Source organism: Callospermophilus lateralis, chromosome 3 (assembly GCF_048772815.1).
Source record: "Callospermophilus lateralis isolate mCalLat2 chromosome 3, mCalLat2.hap1, whole genome shotgun sequence".
Lineage (NCBI taxonomy): Eukaryota > Metazoa > Chordata > Mammalia > Rodentia > Sciuridae > Callospermophilus > Callospermophilus lateralis.
The window spans coordinates 115003771-115024578 of record NC_135307.1 but is presented as its reverse complement, the minus strand read 5'-3'; the positions used below and the strand labels follow the sequence as shown (position 1 = coordinate 115024578).

At 32.2% G+C, this 20808-nt stretch overlaps 1 protein-coding gene across 1 annotated transcript in view; it reads left to right on the top strand.

Annotated features, from left to right (window-relative positions):
- Positions 1-20808, top strand: part of Myo9a (myosin IXA) — a 263115-nt gene that overhangs the window by 55043 nt on the left and 187264 nt on the right. Inside the window, exons 3-6 of the mRNA XM_076851030.2 lie at positions 2849-2943; positions 7251-7313; positions 15932-16031; positions 17569-17625. Of these exons, the coding sequence (XP_076707145.2) occupies positions 2849-2943; positions 7251-7313; positions 15932-16031; positions 17569-17625 (315 nt within the window). The remainder of the gene's footprint in view (positions 1-2848; positions 2944-7250; positions 7314-15931; positions 16032-17568; positions 17626-20808) is intronic.

Below are 20808 nucleotides of genomic sequence, written 5' to 3'. Positions count from 1 at the left end.
ACCTAGGCTTGTTCCATAGCTTAGCTATTGTGAATTGAGCTACTATAAACATTGATGTGGCTACGTCACTATAGTATGCTGATTTTAAGTTCTTTGGGTATATACCAAGGAGTGGGATAACTAACTCAAATGGTGGTTCTATTTCAAATTTTCTGAGGAATCTCCATGCTTTCCATAGTGGTTGACCAATTTACACTCCCACCAGCATTGTATAAGTACCTTTTCCCCCCACATCCTCACAAACATTTGTTGCTTGTATTCTTTTTTTTTTTTTTTTAAGAAAGAGTGAGAGAGAGGGAGAGAGAGAATTTTGATATTTATTCTTTAGTATTTGGCGGACACAACATCTTTGTTTGTGGTGCTGAGGATCGAACCCGGGCCGCACGCATGCCAGACGAGCGCGCTACCGCTTGAGCCACATCCCCAGCCCCTGTTGCTTGTATTCTTGATAATTGCTATTCTGACTGGAGTGAGATGGAATCTTAATGTAGTTTTAATTTGCATTTCACTGGTTGCTAGAGATGTTGAACATTTTTTCATGTATTTGTTGACCACTCTTATTTCTTCTTCTTTTAAGTGACTGTTCAGTTCCTTTGCCCATTTATTGACTAGCTTATTTGTTTTTTTTGGTGTTAAGTATTTTGAGTTCTTTGAATATCTTGGATATTAATGCTCTTGAGGTTCAGGTGATTTTCTCCCATTCTGTAGGGTCTCTCTTCATTTTCTTGATTGCTTTCTTTGTTGTGAAGAAGCTTTTTAGTTTTATATGCCATTTATTGATTCTTTTTTTAAAATATTTTTTTAGTTGTAGATGAACACACAATATTTTATGTGGTGCTGGGGATCGAACCTAGGGCCTTTCACATACCCGGCAAGCACTGTACCACTCAGCTACAGTCTCAGCCTCCATTTATTGATTCTTGATTTTACTTCTTGCATTTTAGGAGTCTGGCTGAAGAAGTCGGTTCCTAAACTGATACGATGGAGAGTTGGGCCTACGTTTTCTTTAGTAGGCACAGGGTCTCTTGTTTAATGCCTGGGTCCTTGATTCACTTTGAGTTGAGTTTCAATTTTATTCTGCTTATGTATGGATTTTCAGTTTTATAAGTACCATTTGTTAAAGAGGCTATCTTTTCTCTAATGTATGTTTATGGCACCTTTGTCTAGTATGAGACAACTGTATTCATGTGAATTTGTCTCTGTGTCTTCTATTCTGTTCCATTAGTCTTTGTGTCTGTTTTAGTGCCAATATCACTGTTTTTCTTACTATAGCTCTGTAGTATAATTAAGGTCTGGTATTGTGATGCCTCCTGCTTTACTTTTCTTGTGAAGGAAGCTTATGGAAGTGATTAATTACATTTATTGATTTCTGTATGTTGAGCCAACCTTGTTATGCTTCTGATCTTGACCACACTGGGAATGTAGTAGAAATGTAGTAGTTATTAAGGAACCAGTTGAGATTATCTCCTCACCTTCTCTTTGTGTGTGTGTGTATCCATGTTTGTATACTCTATACTGTTATAGTTCAACACATACATGATTTTTGCATCTAGGCGGTGTTTAGCAAATGGCTACTTTAGGTTTTGAAGTTACAGGGTAGGTCATTCTAATGAGATTATTAGAACAGGAAAAAAATCTGCAATAAGTTGTCTTTAACTCCATGTCTTTTCTAGTTTTGTTTTTCTACATATATTGTGAATGGATTACTTTAGGGCAGTGCCTTTTTTTTCCTTCCGGTGCTTAGGATTGGACCCCAAGCTTTGCTGCCTTATACTTAGGCAAGTACTCTACCACTGAGCTATATCTCCAGCTTGTTTTAATAATTTTTTATTGAGCTAAAATTTAGCAAAACCTATATATGGTTAAAATTTATGGGGAAGTGGGGATAGGAAGGACAGCAGAATAAAATAGACATTATTATTGCTGTATGTATATACGTGACTGTATGACCAATGTGATTCTGCAACCTGCACACTCAGAAAAATAAGAAATTATACCCCATCTGATTCAAATGTATGATATATCAAGATCATTGTACTGTCATGTGTAACTAATTAAAACAAATGAAAAAATTTATAGTTTTGAGAATATATTATACTCAAATGACCACCATTATATGATAAAATTCTAGAATATCTTAATCACCTCTTGGGCTCCTTTGTAGACATTTCCTAATTCCAGCCCAATTCCCATATATAATCTGATCTGTTACCTGTAACTATTGTTTTGCCTTTTCTAGAATTTCACATAGATGGATTATATAGTATGTACTGTATGTCTGGTTTCTTCTGATAATGTTTAATATTTCTAACTGGTCATTGTATCATCAGTTCATGTTTATTACTAGGCATTATTCCATTGCATGGTGTGTACTTGGGTAGCCATTTAGGGAGTTTATAGTTTTTATTCTTTTGTTATGAATGCTATAGTTTTATTTTAAATGTATATAAAAGTAACATTTTAATGAAATTTCACTTATACATTTCAAAATTTGTAATTGTTTTAATGAAGTTATTTTTTACTAGTCCCTTGTTATTTCATCTTAACTGGATTTTCAGAAATTATAAATATATTAAGATATTTTACTGGCTCTGAAATGTGAAAATGAAATTTGAACTTTACTGAGCATTAGGTTTTTAAAATTAAGAATTATTTTACTGACAAAATCTTCTTGATCTTTCATTTATTAATTGCTTTCTTTTATTTTATCTGATCTGTGAATATTAATTGGAACATATAAAATGAATTGATTTTTAGTTATCTCTTTTATGTCTTTGAGCTGACCTAAACATTGTTTAAAAAAAAATTGTTTTTAATTGAAAGTAATGAGAATGGCTTATTTTGACAGGCTTTTGGAAATGCAAAGACTGCTCATAACAATAATTCAAGTCGTTTTGGCAAGTTTATTCAAGTTAATTACCAGGAAACAGGCACTGTACTTGGGTAAGTACTGCTTTGGGAAATGTTTTTATTTTTGTTATTACTCCTTTATGAGCTACAAATTGTGACATTGGTGTATGGTATTAAGAAAGAAAAATAACCCACATTTTTTTTGGCGGGAAGTACAGTACTCGGTTGAATAGACTTATGTATATTAGGCAACCATTCTATCCATGAGATAACATCTCTAGCCCTTTTAATTTTATATTGAGACCAGGTCTCACTGACTTTGCTAGACTGGCCTTGAACTCACAGTCCTCCTGCCTTCGCTTCCCAAGTGTCTGTGATGATAGGTGTGTGCAACATGCTGGCCTAAAACTTTTTCTTCTCATTTTTTTTTTTCTTTTGGAAAAGTTTAAACCTCAGGTTGTAAGAATATGTAACACTCATACACTCTTAACTTATATTTATTAATTATTAACAATTTGTTGCATTTACTTTTCTCTGTTATATATACATTTAGTTTTTGGAATGGTTTTCAAGTAAGTTGGACATAAAACTAGACTCCCTAATTATACTAAAATAATTGCACTTTTGTACGTGCTGATATTAGTGTTCTTAAAATCAAGAGATTGAATTTTGTTTAGTAATAATTCTTATATAGTCTTAAGAACAGAGTCTTTTGTGCCAGCAGTATTCTTTGTAGCTTTAAAAAACTAACAGACTATTTTTTTAGAGCAGTGTTAGGTCAATAGCAAGTGGAAAGTACAGAGAATCCCCTTATATTCCTTCAAACTATGTTCCATAACCTCATAATCCCTAGTGTAAATATCTTACATTAGTGGTGCATTTGTTACAATTGCTGGGCCAATGTTGTTGACATATTCTTATTAATTCTAAAGTTAATAATTTGCTCTTAGGTTCACTGTGTGTATTGTACATTCCATGGCTTTTGACAAATGTATAGAAGATATGTACTCACCATTACAGGGTAAAACAGAATAGTTCCACCTCCTACCTGGTAACCTTTGGCAACTACTAATCTTTTTACTATCTCCATGAGAAAGGGCCCAGAGTCCCCATTGCCCCTTTCAGAGCATGTTTGCAATACCTTAATTTGCTTCCCTAGGTCTTGTCTTCTAAAGGTTCTGCCATTTCCCATTGTCACAAACTGGCAACCAAGTCTTTAGCATGTGGACCTTTGAGGGACATTTAATATCCAAACTATAACAAATACCATAATAATATTGTTTTTGTACTTTACTTGACTGTTTTTTTTTTTTTTTTACCTTTTCTCCAAAAGTAATTACTGGCTTTAGGACCTTTAATTATGTTAACCAATTAAGCCTTGATTTTAATTTTCTTTAGTGCTTTTGTCAGTAATAGGTATTAAATTTTATCAGAAGCCTTTTTGGTATTTATGGAGATTAATCATATCTTTATCCTGAGATTTATTAATATTGTCATTTCCCCCCAGTATTTAACTATGTTTCATTTCTGGGAAAGGAATTCCACTTGGTAAAAACTGCCCCCCCCCCCCAAATTGGTTGTTGTGTTCTATTGGCTAGGTTTTTCTTTTTTTTTTTTAAATTTATTTTTTTGGTACTAAGGATTGAATATAAGGGTGTTTTACCACTGAGCTACATCCCAGTCCTTTTGTTTGCTTATATATTTATTTAATTTTTCATTTTGAGACAGGGTCTTGATAAGTTGCTAAGGTTGACCCCAAATTTGTGATTTGTGAGTTGCTGAGATTATAGGCATGTTCCACCACACCTGGATCTGTTTGTTAGTTTTCATTGATACTTGAATCCATATTAATAAGTGCAATTTATCAGTACTTTTCTTTTTCATGCTATTTTACTTGTTTTAAAATTTATTATTTCTGCATTTAAATAAAAAATTATCCACCCCAACTACTATGTGTTTCCCTCTACCACCTGTGGAAAACCAAAACCAAAACCAGTTTAAGAAAAGCAAAAACAAAAACAAGAGATGAGTCCTTTTTCTATGGTAAGATTGTTAGCTCATTCATTTTTCTGATTCTGAAGGCTAATTAGATACCTTTGGGACTTTTATTCATAAAAGTGGGATACAGTCAAGTCATCAGACTTTTCTTAGTATTACTGATTGTGCTGTAGCATAGATTTGATAATAGGTGAAGTCATAGTGCTTTATAACTTATGAAATATTATTAAATTCTCAAAAACAGTTTTGTGATTCAGGAATAGCAGACATTTTCCCATCTTTTGAAGGAAATTCAGGCTGTTATGTGTTAATATCTTTAAGATTAACCTTTTTGTTATGTTTTGATCAGTAATAATGTTTTTTGTTGATAAGCCCAGAAATATATATTAAACAGTTTTTACTCTTTCGTTATTTTATTTACTGAGCAAGGTTTTTAGAATACATTTTGAGAACCAGACAATGTGTTAAGTAAGGAGCATATAAAAAGATGTAAACAAGTTTTCTGTTTTTAAAGGCCTCATTGTCTGTTTGAGATGACAGATATTTATATAAGTTAATTACAGTAAATGAGATCAATGCAATGATTGAAATACGTGTCTGGAGGTTTCACATAAAAAGGTGATTTCCAGGGGCTGGGGTTGTGGCTTAGTGCTAGAGTACTTGCTTCATACATGTGAGGAACTGCGTTTGATCCTCAGCACCACATAAAAAATAAATAAACAAAATAAAGTTATTGTGTTCATCTACAACTAAAAAATATTAAAAAAAGGTGATTTCCATTGAAAATTTTCCAAGAAGGACTGGGATATTACATTATTAGTTGAAATGATAATTAGTAAATGAGTGGAATCATGACAACATGGTATATTTGAGGAAGTAAGATACATAGTTATAGAACATGGTCATAGTGGTCAGTTGATGTCCAGTTTTGTGAATAAAACTCAGTTGTTTGTAAATATTTTCTTGACATTGTGAAACAGATTAAAGAATTTTATACAAAACAATCTTTCACAAATTAAATAGTACAAGGAACTCCTGGTAAGATTCAACAATGATTAAAATTTGTCATATTTGCTTTATCTAGCCCTTTCTTCTTTTTTTAAAATATATTCTTAGTTGTAGATGGACATAATACCTTTATTTTATTTGTATATTTTTTATGTGGTGCTGAGGACCGAACTCATTGTCTCACACATGCTAGGTAAGAGCTCTAACACTGAGCCACAACCACAACCCCCCTTTCTTCTTTTGCTATGCTGATTTTTTAAAAATCACAGACATAATATCAGTTTACCTCTATGTGCTTCATTATGTTGAGCAAGTGAAAATCAAAGAGTAACATAACTAGATCTTATGTTGTAGATGAATAACACTTGTACCAGTATCACTTGTGGATTGAGGGAAGAAAAAAGGTAATACTCCATGAAGTAGTTTGTTGGCTTAGTTGGAAGAGAGAGCTTTTGCAGTTAAAGCAGACCTGGGTTTATGTCATAGTTGTACAGTTTACTAGTATATGATCTTAATATCTTTGAGCATCAATTTCTACATTTGTAAAATAAGGGATGTAATATTTGCTATGAAGGATGGTTGTGAGAGTTTTACATATTAGTTCATATTAATACCTTTTCTTACTTTTTAGACAGATTAAGAGTCTGTTGCGGTAGACTGTTGCATAGTAGTTATTATGATACTTTGAAAAGAGTGATAATTTAATTGGTGGTGGTGGTAGTAGTTGGCTTGAAAAGAAGGCATATTTGAGCTCCATATTAATAAAGGAATGATATTCACTAAAATGAGAGTGGAAATAGATTAAGGAATTACAAGTGTAAGGAAGAATGTTGAGCAGTGTAGTGGGGAGTGAATGATATGCCTGAGAAAATAACCTGTATTTATATCTAAGTAGAGAGAATGTGATGGGGAGGAATTGCGTTAAACACAGCTCACAAGTCAAATTTAACCCAAAGTAATTTGGATAGAATAGTGTAAAATTTAAAAATCTAAAAATTTTAGAAACTTTTCTAGAAAATTAAAATGTTAGGCAGTTGCTCCTGTTTGGATGAGAGGTATTGAACTTGAAGGTACAGCCTGGGCAAAGAATAAAATATGAGAAATAAAATTGATGGTTCAGTTCCTCATTTTTGTTTTCCCAGGTTAAAGTCCATTCTATAGCTTGTAGTATGTTAACTCTTTTTGATTTAATCTTTCTACCCATCTCATTCTCTTGGCTGTATTAAGACTCATTAGTTTGTGGACTTAACATTGGATAATACAGCATCCTTAACAATTATAATGGTAAATGTACTCAGATGATCTGGAGCATATTCTTTGAACTTTCATATCATTATAAATAAATATGTATCTGCTTTTTATTTATTACTTTTATGAATTTACTTTTTTTCTAGTGCCTATGTTGAAAAATATCTACTGGAGAAGTCCAGGCTTGTTTATCAAGAGCATAATGAACGGTATGTATTTTTATTTGTATAATTTTATCAAGTTAGCATTAATAGTGTACAGATTGACTTTTAGTTACTTTGTATATTAAGACCTTGAATTCAGGGCTAGGGATATAGCTCAGTTGGTAGAGTGCTTGCCTTGCATGCACAAGACCTTGGTTCACACCCCAGCACCACAAAAAAAAAAAAAAAAAAAAAAAAAAAAAAAAGAAGACCCTTGAATTCACTTAACACCATGTGTAGTTTTACATGTAATTGTTATTTTTTTCCTGAACAGAATTCTGTGGATTTTCAGAGGTTGTTAGGTGATTTTTTTAAAAATATATTTTAATTGTAGAGGGACACAATACCTTTATTTTATTTATTTATTTTTATGTGGTTCTGAGGATTGAACCCAAGTGTCTCACATGTGCTAGGCAAGCACTTTACCATTGAGCTATAATTCCAGTCCCTATTAGGTGATTTTATTGGTATGTAGAATTATTGCTTTTTCTAAATTTTTGGCAAACCATCAGAATAGGAAAACCATTTCTTAGGTAATAAAACCTTTTCTTTGTTTCTGATTGTTGTTTTTCTAATTTGAAAAAAGATTCTCAATAGAGCACTTAATTCATTTACAATATTTAAGGAATATGGGACTTTAGACATGATGTATGTGTTATCATTCATATGAAGAAACCAAGTATGAAAGAGAGAAATGCTTTGCTTCATGATATAGTGAGACAAAATAAAGTTAAGATCTAAAGTTTGAAGTTAAATAGACATACATTAAAAATCTTAAAAAAAAAAAAAAAGAAAAAAAGAAAAAAAATCTTTGACTCAGGCATCTCACTTGTCTCTTAGGCATTTATTCCGATTTTTATACATGGAAAACTATTCTAGAATTGTTTAGAGGATTAATTGAAATTTAAAAAATGCTTATTGAGTAGTCCTCATATATAATAAAAGTTCAGTAATTAATGGTAACATTGTCTTAATGAATTATGGGCAGGATTAGGATAAGAAGTCTGGCTTTTCAGTTATTTAGTATTTATTTTGTGGCTAGCAGAAATAGAGGATTTTGGAATTAGAGGTGTTTCAAAACAAAGGGAGAGGACTGGAAGAATAGCTTAGTGGTAAGAGCATATGCTTAGCATATACCAGGCCCTAGCACCAAGCAGTGGAAAAAAGGAGGAAGTTTTAGGAAGAGAGTAGTTTCATAAAGGCTTATGGGGCTTAGCAGGTGCTGCTATTAGGAGGTTATTAGTAAATTTTTCTGATTAGTTCCATGAGGGTGAGTAATACCTTTTCTTCATTCTGTCATGCTCAGTTAACACACTGATTAGCATATAGTAGGCACTGAAATATCTGTTGAATGAATAAAATAATGATCCCTAAGGCCCCTTCCAGAACAAAAATAGTATAAAGTGAGAGGCATTTATTTATGGACTAAACATTATCTAAAGTGTTGTTCACTATGATCAAATCAAACAAATGGCTCCATTCCAAGTTTAGTTAGAACTTGGTTGATATCAATTAATTAGTACTCCCCTGTATTGAGGATTGAACTCAAGGTATGAGCCCATCCCCAGACCACCCCCCTCCTTTTTTTTTTTTTTTTTTTTTTACTGGGGAGCTTAATCATTGAGCTATATCTCATCCTATTTGAGAAAGGTTGTTGAGGCTGGCCTCAAACTGTGATCCTCCTGCCTCAGCCTCCCAAGTTGCTCAGATTATAGGAATATACATTTTAGTGGAATGGTGGGGCTATCAGCCTGCTTTCCTGGTTTTAGAAATGAATTGGGAGGTAAAGAACCAGATTTACAAACCGATTCTCTGTCACCTTGATGGATTTGATTTGCAGTTACATGCACATACAAGCCTTATGATATGTTGTTACATTTGGCTTGCTATTATTTTGTTGTGGATTTTTCTGTCTATTGCTCTAAGTTTTTTTTGTGTGATGTCTTTTTCTATTTTGATATTAGGGTGGTAGTACACTGGTTCATAGAATAAAATGGAAACTGTACCCTTTTATAATATTTTGGAAAGGCTTGTGAAGAATTGGGTTCTTTAAATGTTTGGTAGAATTTACCAACAAAGTCATGTGGTTCTGGGCTTTCATTTATGTAAAGTTTTGATTTCTAATTCAAACACTTTGGTTGTTATGGATATATTCAGACTATTTCTTCTTTAGTCAGATTTAGTAGTTTGCATCTTTCTAGGAATTTGTCCATTTTATCTAGGTTATCAACTTGTTAAACAAATTTTGTTTATGGTATCTCTTACAATCTTATGTTTCTAAATTTGAATCTCTACCTGCCAGCCTTATCTTTCTGCCTGTTTCTCTTGCTCTCATATCATTTTAAAGTTGTTCATTTTAGGGGCTGGGGATGTGGCTCAAGCAGTAGCGCGCTCGCCTGGTATGCGTGCGGCCCGGGTTCGATCCTCAGCACCACATACAAACAAAGATGTTGTATCCGCCAAAAACTAAAAAATAAATATCAAAAAAAAGTTCTCTCTCTCTCTCTCTCACCTCTCTCTTTTAAAAAAAAAAGTTGTTCATTTTATGGATCTTTGCAAGAAACCTAATTTTTTTTTTTGTCTCATTGATGTCCTCTATTTTCCTGTTTTATTTATCTGTGCTCTGATGCTTCTTATTTTATCTCTTCTGCTTACATTTGGTTTAGAATGTTGCATTTTTCCTAGTTTCTTAAGGTAGATAGTTAGGTTGTAGATTTGAGATTTTTCTTTTTTTTCTAATATTTTTTTTAGTTGTAGTTGGACACAATACCTTTATTTTTTATTTGTTTTTATCTTTATGTGGTGCTGAGGATCGAACCCAACACCTTGCAAGTGCTAGGCAAGTGCTCTACCGCTGAGACACAGTCTCAGCCCCATATTTTTCTTTTAATACAGGTTTACAGGTATAAATCACTGTGTTTTAGTCAGCTTTTTCACTCATTTGACTAAAAGATCCAACCAGAACAACTGTAGAGAAGCAAAAATTTATTTGAGGGCTTAGGGTTTCAGAGGACTTAGTCCATAGGCAGCTGGCTCCATTTCTTGGGACTCAAGGAGAGGTTAAACATCATGGCAGAAGAGTGTGGCAGAGGGAAGCAGCTCACATGATGATCAGAAGAGAGAGGGATAGAAACTCCCCTCCCCAGATACAAATTACTTAACTCAAAGGCACACTCCTAGAGACCCACCTCCACCATTCACACCCTACACACCTACAATTACCACTCAGTTAATCTCATTAGGAGATTATTTCATGGATTGGGTTAAGACTCTCATAACCCAATCATTTCTCTTCTAAACCTCTTTCATTGCCTCACACATGAGTTTTTAGGGGACACCTCACATACAAACCATTAACACATTACTTCAGCTATTTCCCCTGTTTTGGCATGTAGTTGGCCTTCTGTATCCATGTGTTCTACATCTATGGATTCAACCAATCTCAGTTTGAAAATATTTGGGAAAAATTTGCATCTGTACTGAAAATGCGCAGTTTTTTTCATTATTCTTTAAATATTATAGTAATGCAACTATTTTTCTTACATTGTATTAGGTATTATGCTGAGGGATGATTTAAAGCATATTGGAAGATGTACATGTTTTATATGCAAATTGTATGCTATTTTATTATATAATGGACTTGAACGTCTTCAGATTTTGGTATCTGGAGGTGAAGGGGTGTCTTAGAACTAATCATTGATAGATACTAAGGGGTATTAATATTTTTGTGAATCTGAAAGTATTTCCTTTGTGATTTCTTCTTGAATCCATTGGTTATTAGAGTGTTATTTCATTTCCACATATTTGTGAATTTTAGAGATTTCTGCTTTTGATTTCTAATTTTATTGTGAAGTGGTTGAAGTGGGTGTTGTATGATTTCAGTTTCCTTAATTGAGACTTATTTTATGATCTGACATATGGTTTATCCTGGAGAATGTTTCATGTGAACTCAAGAAAATGTATATCCTTCTGTTGGAAAGTGTTCTATAGATGATTGTTAGGTAGTATTTTTCAGTATTTTTTCCTATTGATCTTTTGTCTGGTTATTCATCCATTATTGAAATTGGAGTATTAAAGCCTCTCATCATTGTTGAGTTGTTTATTTCTTCCTTTGGTTCTTTCCACTTTTTGCCTTATATATTTTTGGGCTCAGCTTAAGATGCATTTATATTTAGAATTATTGTATCTTGATGGATTTGTCTTACGTGTCTAGGAACAAATTTTGTTTAAAAGTCTTATTTCATCCAATATTAGTGTAGATACTCCAGCTTTCTTTTGGTTACTATTTGCATGTTATATATGGGAAGTTTGGAGATTTATATTTTTTATATAATTTTCAACTTATTTGTCTTTGAATCTCAAGAGTGTATCCTATAGGTAGCATGTAGTTTGATTAAGTTTTGTTTTTAATCCTTTGCCAGTTATCTGCTTTTGGATAGAATGTATAGTCCACTTCCATTTCATGTAATTACTGTTACAGTAGGATATTCTTATGCTCTTTGTTTTCTGTATGTGTTATGATATTTTTCTTCATCTATTTTCCTAGTACTGTATTGTGTTAAGTAAATATTTTTTATGGTACCATTTTATTTCTGTTGGTATTTATTTTATTATTTTCAGTAAATTTTTAGTGGTTTCCCTGGGGATTATAGTTAACATCTGAATTTGTAACAGTTGTGTTTGGATTAATAACAACTAAATTTTGATAGTGTACAAAAAATTGTATTTCTGTTGATCTGTTCTTTCCCATTTTGTGCTGTTATTTTCATGCAGATTACGTATTTACAGTGGTACATTCATTAACACAGATTTCATAATTATTGCTCAGAGCGGTTTAAGTTTATTAGAAAAAGCATTACAAGCAAAAAATATATGCTTTCTTTTAAATTTACCTATGTAGTTACTTTTACCAGTGTTTTTATTATTTCTTTGTTTAGTTAAATCTTCCTTAATACCCTTTTAAGGGGCGGGAGTTGTGGCTCAGCGGTAGAGTGTTCGCCTACCATGTGCGAGGCCCTGGGTTCAATCCTCAGCACCACATATACAATAAATAGATAGATAGATAGATAGATAGATAGATAGATAGATACATACATAAATACATAAATATCCAACTACAACTAAAAAATAAATATTTAAAAAAATACCCTTTTAATTCAGCCAGAAAAACTCCCCTTAATATTTTTTGCAGGGCCCAACAGCTAACTATGGAATCTTAGTTTTTGTATATTTGAGAATGTTTTAATTTCTCTATGATATTTAAAGGGTAATTTCCTGAATACATAATTGGTGGTTGACGGGTTTTTTCCCCTTAAAGCACTTTGACTGTGTTATCCCTTTGCCATAGTTCCTTATAACAAACTAGCTGTCAATCTTATTTTAGAATATTTTGATAAGCTATAATGCTTTGGTGCTTCCAAATTTTTTTGACTTTATCTTTCAACAGTTTTGGTTTGCATAGGTGTGAAATTTTTTGAGTTTATCCTCCCTGGAATTTGTTGAGTTTCTTGGATGTTGAATTATCTTTTTGCAACTGTGACAAATATACCTGGAAAGAACAACTTAGAGGAAGAAAGATAATATTTAGCTCATGATTTCAAAGGTTTCAGTTCATGGTTGGCTGGCTCCATTGCTTTGGACCTGAGGAGAGAGACCCAGTATTAGTGTCAGAAGGGTGTGGTGGAGGAAAGCTGGCATGAACAGAGGGAGAGAAAGAAAGGAAGACAGGCACAGCGTGCACAGACATGTGCGTGATGGTGCAAGATAAGAAATTCCCTTCGAGAGCACACTCTCAGTGACCTACTTCTTTTAATTTTGCTCCAGCACCTATGTTTCCACCACTTTCATTCAGCTATTAATGGAATAAACCACTTGTGAAATTGGAGCCCTCTTGATCCAATCATTTCCCGACAGCCCCACCAGTAAATATTGCTACATTGGGAATCAAGCCTTCAACACATAAGTCTTGGGGGTTACATTCAAGTTCCAAACCCTAAGAGAAGTGCAGATTGTTTTCCAACATAAGGGGTAGTTTTTGCCAATTATTTTTCAAATATTGTTTCTGCTCCCTATTCTTTTCTTACATTGGGCTTCTCGTTTTATATATATATATATATATATATATATATATATATATATATATATATATATATATATATATAATATAATAAAATATATATTATATAATATATATATTGTTCTTTTTAATGATGGACTATCTGAGACTGTCCATTTTTCTTCATTTTTGTTCTTATTCTTCTTCAGACTAGTCTGATTGACCTTTCTTCCTTCAAGTTCAATGATTCTTTCAAGTTCACCAATTATTTATTTTGCCTATTCATATCTATTATTGAACTCAGCAACCATTTTACAAAAATTTTCATTTCAATTATATCTTTCCATTCCAAAATTTCTTTTTGATTATTTTCTTAAATAGTCTATTTGTTGAGATATTTTTGTTATACTTTATTTCACTAAATAGGATTTTCTTTAGTCTTTGGTTATATTTAAAATAGTTGTTTAACAGCATACTCTAGTGCTAGAGCCACATCAGTGTTAATAGCAGTGCAACTCAAAATAGTCAAGTTATGAAACCAATTCAGTGGCCATCAGTAAGGTGGCTGAGTAAAAGAAATAAAGAAAGAAAGAAAGTAAATAAACTTATAGCATTTGGTGATAAATGGATGGAACTGGATAACATGGTAAGTGAAATAAGCAAGTCTCAGAAAATCAAGGGTTGAATATTCTCTCTTATATGCTGAAGGTGGAGCAAAGTATGGGGAAGAAGAAGTGTGTTGCGGAGGGGTTAGCTATCAGATCAATAGAGAGGGAAGATCAGAGGAGTGGAAAGAAATTTAAGGGGAAGAAGGAGGGACAGGAAAGGGGGAGGACATGCACAAGGAATTTGACAAAATTATGCAAGGTACATGTATAAATATATCACTGTGAATTTCATTTTTATATATATCTCTAAAGCATTAATTAAAAACATGTAAGTGATTGCAAGGTAGACTCGTAGAGGAGAAGAAGCAGAATAGAGGAGGCGGGCAGGGAGGTTATTAGAGGCTGAAATGGAATAAATTAAATTCCATGCATGTTTTACTATGTGAAAATGAACCTAATATTATTTACAACTATAATGGACCAATAAAAGGAAAAAAAGGACTGGGGGATATAGCTCACTTGGTAGAGTGTTTGCTTCGCATGTACAAGGCCCTGGGTTCAATCCCCAGCACCACACACACACATAAAAAAGGAAAAAAATAGCTGATTAAAATCTTGTGATAAGTATAATGTCTGGGATTTCTTAGAGACAATTACTAATGATTTTTTCTCCTTTTTCTACTTTGCTATATTTTCTTATTCCTTTGCATGTGTCATAATTTTTTATTGAAAATTGGACATTTTAAATCATATAATGTAGCAACCCTGGAGATGGAGTTTTCTTCTCTCAGGTTTTGTAATTGTTTTTATTTCTGTTTGATTATTTCATGACTTTTCTGAACCAACTTTGTAAAATCTGTATTCTTTTTTGAGTGTGATCATTGAGTGCTTATTTCACTTAGTTGTCAGGTAATGATTGGACAGAGATTTCTTTAAATGTTTGGAAATAAATAAGTCTTCTACTCTTCGACACAAGGCTCTCCTGTATCTGATGAAGGTTGTGCCTTCAATACTCAGCTGCTAGGCATATTTTAAATCCACCTTAGTCTTTATTTCTTGCTTGTCCAGACCTTCAAGGTTAGATAGAGTTAGCGTTTGTACCTCAACTGGTCTTTGTACATACAATCCTAGTCTAGTACACAGCTTATGCATGTGTTTGGTCTCTTTGATTGCCAGAAATATATTGGAACTTTTCACCTTATTTATTTATTTATTTTTTTGGTTAACCTCTTATTTACCCCAACTATGTGAATTCCATCAGGTCATATAAAAAGAGACTTGAATATGACTTCTTTGAGGGAAAACCAGTTAGAATATTGGTATTTAGGGAATGAGTCCTTGAGTAAGCTTCAACCCTGTTACATCCCTTCTGGTGGTTGCCAGTCTTCTGGTGGCCACCATGATTGCAGGCTGTTGGTTTTCAAGACTACTGATAAATTGGTGAAATTGCAATTTTTGGGGACTGGGAGTACCGAGGATTGACTCAGAGGCACTCAACCACTGAGCCACATCCCCAACCCTATTTTGTATTTTATTTAGAGACAGGGTCTCATTGAGTTGCTTGGTGCCTTGCTTTTGCTTTGAACTTGCAGTTCTCCTGCCTTAGCCTCATGGAGCAGCTGGGATTACAGGCATATGCCACCATGAGTGTGGTGATCATTGCAATTTTTAAAAAATTTACAGAGTTATGAAGAAGTTAATTCTGACAAATTTGCAAGTTTTCTCGTTTGTTACAAGAATGACATTTTGCTACCTTTGTTCCTCTCCTTTACATTCTGAACCTAAAACATCATTCTCTTTTGTAGGAAAACTTAAATATTGAATCCATTACATTTGTATTAAAAATTAAGCCCTTCTAATTCATTTTACTAAATAATGTTTCCTCATTTTTTTCTTGTTAAATGATTACTGTAAATCCCATGTTCATTTTATAAGGCTTTACTTTTCTTTGTTTCCAATAGGAACTATCATGTATTCTATTACCTTCTGGCAGGAGCAAGTGAAGAAGAGAGGTTAGCATTTCATCTTAAACAGCCAGAGGAATATCATTATCTCAATCAGGTGAGATATTCAAGAAAAGCATTTTGAAATGTAGGGCATGATTAAATTTTCATCCTTGAAGAAAGTTTTTATTTCCTAGTCCTTTCTTTCCCAAACCTGGTAATGGATATTAACTAGCATTTTCATATATACAATTTAAAAATTTATATGATACAATTTTCAAATATACAACTTATCATCACCCTTGTGTGTTAAAAATTAGTTATATGTACTCTTTCTGTGTTTTGTGATGGAATATAATAAGTTGCTTATTGGTACTTCCGAATGAGAAATGTGATTTTGCCAAAGTGATTTACTTTTTACAGAGTAATGATTGTTTTTTATAAAGGGATTACCTGAAACCTGATTTGCATGTTTTACAGTCTTAATGCAACTACCTCTTTGCAGGATGTTATGACACTGATTTAAGAGTTTGACTTTACAATTTAATGAATTTTTTTTTAAAAAAAACATTTAGTGTGAAATTCCTCTAACTGTGTGTGGTGACACATACCTGCAGCCTCAAGACAGGAGGATTTCAAGTTCAAGCCCAGCATGGGCAAAATAGTGAGACCTTGTCTCATTTTTAAAATGAGACAAAAAAAAGAAAAAAATTTGAAAGGCAGATGAATTAAAGAATTTAAATGTTTCTTTAAAATTCAATATTTACCCCTAAGCTTCCAAAATAAGGAGTGATTCTCATAATTTTCATAACATTGATTTCTCTAATTTTATTCATCATATTAACAAAAATTCTAAAACCAGTATTAATGGAATTGCTATAACAGGACCATTTAATAGATTGTCTCTCCTTATTTTTTGTTTGATGCAAAATATAATGTCTATGGAAAAAATTTCTTCATGGTAATTAAAAAATACATATGTAGATTTTTAAAAATTAATTAATACTTTAATGATGACTCAAAGATTATAGGTTGTATTTAGTGTTATGAAAGTAACACCTTATATTTTTCCTAAGAGTGTACTGTATAACTCATATTTCTTAATCTTGAAATTCCATGTTAATATAATTATCCTTAGCTTTATATTAATATATCAAGAATTTCAAAGTTATTTAAAATACCATTTATATATGATATAATAATAGACATTTTTACAAGGCAGAATTAAGAAAATTTTAAAAAATTGCCAATTCCGTTTCTGGGTTTTTTTTCTTCTCTGTTTAAATTACTTGCTTGATATTTGGGTGGTTAAATATTTTCTTCTTTGCAAGGTAGTAATCATCCATAAATGAGTTGATAGTTGTTAGTAAAGTAGGAAATCCAGAGTTCTATTTCCTTCTAATATCAGTATTCATAGGATGTGGGATTCATCAGTTGATGAATATCAGAGTCAGTGGACAGTAGCATATATGGATTCGACAGAATAATATATGATCTCCCGTGATCTGAATGCTTTTTTCTTATTTTATATTGCTATACAAAGTAACTTCTATTTAGATAGCAGTAGTGCTACCTGCACATAACATCTAAGAGATTGTTAGAGAAGTGTACCATTACTTAATAATTTCTGCCTAACTAATCTGCCTTACTTTCAGATAACAAAGAAACCCCTCAGACAGAGCTGGGATGATTATTGCTATGACTATGAGCCGGTCAGTACAAGTACCTAAATATTATGTGTTCCTGTTAAAATGCCCTCATGTTGCTTGTTTATATACATCTTGAAAACAGTGTAGGAAAGAAGATCAGTCAGTATTTGATTTCTCTGAATGATTGATTTATATGTATATGGTTTGATTAAAAAACCAGTTTACAATTTTGGATATTTTTAAAATTTGCTAATGTTTAATCTACATTTAGTATTTATTTTGATAATGAACTGCAGCATTGTTATGTATGGATCTGTATGAATTATGTTATTTTCTCTGATATTTTTAAAAATTACTATTAGCTGTTTTATTACACCACATATTATGAGTAGTGATTATTTATTTTAAAAAATTACGTTATTCCTGTTTCCTGTGCCAACAATTTTTTCATAAAATGAATGCATGTATATTTTTCTTCTTTTTAAAAATTGCATAACAGGCTACTTGGGTTAATAAAATGTTTAAAAAATTAAGTATTGAAATTCCTATAAGATTTTTAGGGTTTAAATTGAATTATTTAAGGGCTGGGGATGTGGCTCAAGCGGTAGCGCGCTTGCCTGTCATGCATGCAGCCTGGGTTCGATCCTCAGCACCACATAGAAACAAAGATGTGTGTCTGCCAAAAACTAAAAAAAAATATTAAAAAATTCTCTCTCTCTCTTAAAAAAAAAGAAAAAATTGAGTTATTTAAGGACATATAAAATATAATAAAAATGGGTAAATTGAGCTTTACTTGTTATATTTTATAAAGATAAGTTTCTAGCCGTAAAAAGAACACCAAAAACCTTGTTGATTCAGTTTTTAATTAGATCAGATGTAAAGGCTAAAAACACAGATACACCTACTATGTTTATTAATAACTAATGAATTAATTTATTAAATTTATTCCTGGAAGCATATGTCTTAGTCCTTGCTTTAAAAATCCACAGCTTTAATTCTCACTGTATGTGATTATAAATTCCACTAATTGCAAAAGTAGTCTGTTTTCTGGGGTTGGGGTTGTGGCTCATCAGTAGAGTGCTTGCCTAGCATGCGCAAGGCCCTGGGTTTGATCCTTAGCACCACATAAAAATAAATAAATAAAATAAACTACAACTAAAAAATAAATATTAAAAAAAGTAGTCTATTTTCACTTTAGAATGACCAATCTGTGTGGATATTAATTTTTCTCTTAGGTAAAGTTTAATTACATTACCATTTCACAATCAAGAAAATTTTGGTTTTAGATATAACATTTTGAGAAATAAATTCTATACATTTAAATTTATAAAATTCTGATGAATTTTAATAGACAAATTTTAAGTTGTTTTGCCATTGTTAAGATGCTCCTCCTTTCCATCTTTCCCTTATTACATCAAGTGAATTGGTTATCTTTGGAATGTAGGCAGGACAGGAACTGATCTACATTTGTTCAGAGATGGTGTAAGTAATGTTTAAGAATTTGGACTCTGAAATAAAGTATCTCCATTTAACTAGTTTTGAGATCCTCAGAAAGGTTGCTTAATTCTTTCATTCTCATCTTAAGGGGAAATATTAATTTGAACCATGCATATGAAAAGCTTGATAGAATTCTGAACATTAAGTGCAGAAAAACTGGTTGTTACTGTTTGCTGCCATCACTGAAATTGTTATCCATCTTTTCTCTTGAGAAGATTTTTATGACCTTAATCTCCTAATCTTTTAATATTGCTTTCATCAATATTCTCCTGCTTATTGTATTTTCAAATCTATTTTAGTTTGAACTTTGATTATGTTCTGATTCTTGTTCTTACAAGTTGGTTAATAAATCAGTCAGTCATTCTGAATATCCTGTAGTTTTAGCCTGTTAGCTCTTAACTCCGGTACATTTGGGAACAAGCTAAACTTTCTTTTCCTATGAGTTACTAGAATTTATGTAATTAGCATTATATCCTGAGAGGATTGTTGAAGGACTGTTCTACCATTTGTGCTACATGATGTATATATTTTGTAATGTTATATGAGTGCTCCCAAGGGAACCTATAGTGAGAAAATTGATTTTTATGAGGTAACTGTTGTTAGCTATTGAATGGTGATTTAATTCCTTTTAAGGGTTACCCCTGTTAAGTAAGTGGCTTCAGGGTTCTAGGGAAGAGAGCACAGGATTTGGAAGTGGTTTATAAGATTTTGACTTTGGGCAAGTTTTTAAAATTCTAAATGTTTTCGTGTCTATAAATGTATATTAATTACCTCTGTGTTCTGAGGATTTAGCGCAATTATACATATCAAGTAGATATTTAGTAAGTACAGATTTTCCATATTCAAATGGTATAATCTACTTAAACGGAAGTTATTTTTATTGCTGTTAACATGTCTTAACCTTTGTTTTCTCAGTTGTAAAATGTGGAAAATAAATACTGATATCATTTTGTTCGATGTCTACTATCATTCTTTAAAGCTGGTCTATCAATATAAATGGTCATTAGTATAAATGGTCAGTTTCACCTGATTGTTTTATTTATCTGAACTAAGCCTGGAATTTTAGGGTTGAAATACGAGGTAGGATTTTAAGATTAAATGATTATGTATTTACTTCAGTAATCCCTTTGGGGTTGACTTGATGCTTGAGATCTGCATTGAATAAGACAGATTCATTGAGTTCTTTATGGAGCATTACCTAGGAAAATAGGCATTTATAAGCACAAATGTAAGAGGTGTTTGACTCTGTAAGTACAAAGTAATGTGAGAACATGTAGTAAAAAGGTTTTAAAGATTTAGATTACATCTACACTGTGTTACTGTTTGTTTTGGGAACTGAAATGTAAAGGTTAAATAAAATAATGTGTTTGCTGCTACTCCATAACTTTTTTACTGGCTCATATGTATTTTTTGAGAATTTCATAAAAACCTTTACGTGTATTTCTTTCTTTCTTTGCTTGTCATGTTATTTTTATTCTTTCCTTAGAAACTGTGAAATAATAGAAATATAGCTAATAACATAATACATAATATAAAATACTTCATATTATGTAAATCTATGATCTTATTCTCAGTTACATACTGCCTGTTCTAAGATTTATTTTTGTATCACCAGGAGTTAGTTCAGTGCCTTGAATATGATGGGTACTTGTTAAATTTTATTTGTCGAATAAATAACATTTGCTCGTAGACTCGAGGGCTCTTAAATAATATGAGTCTCTTAATTCTTCAGAATTACTTAAAATCAAA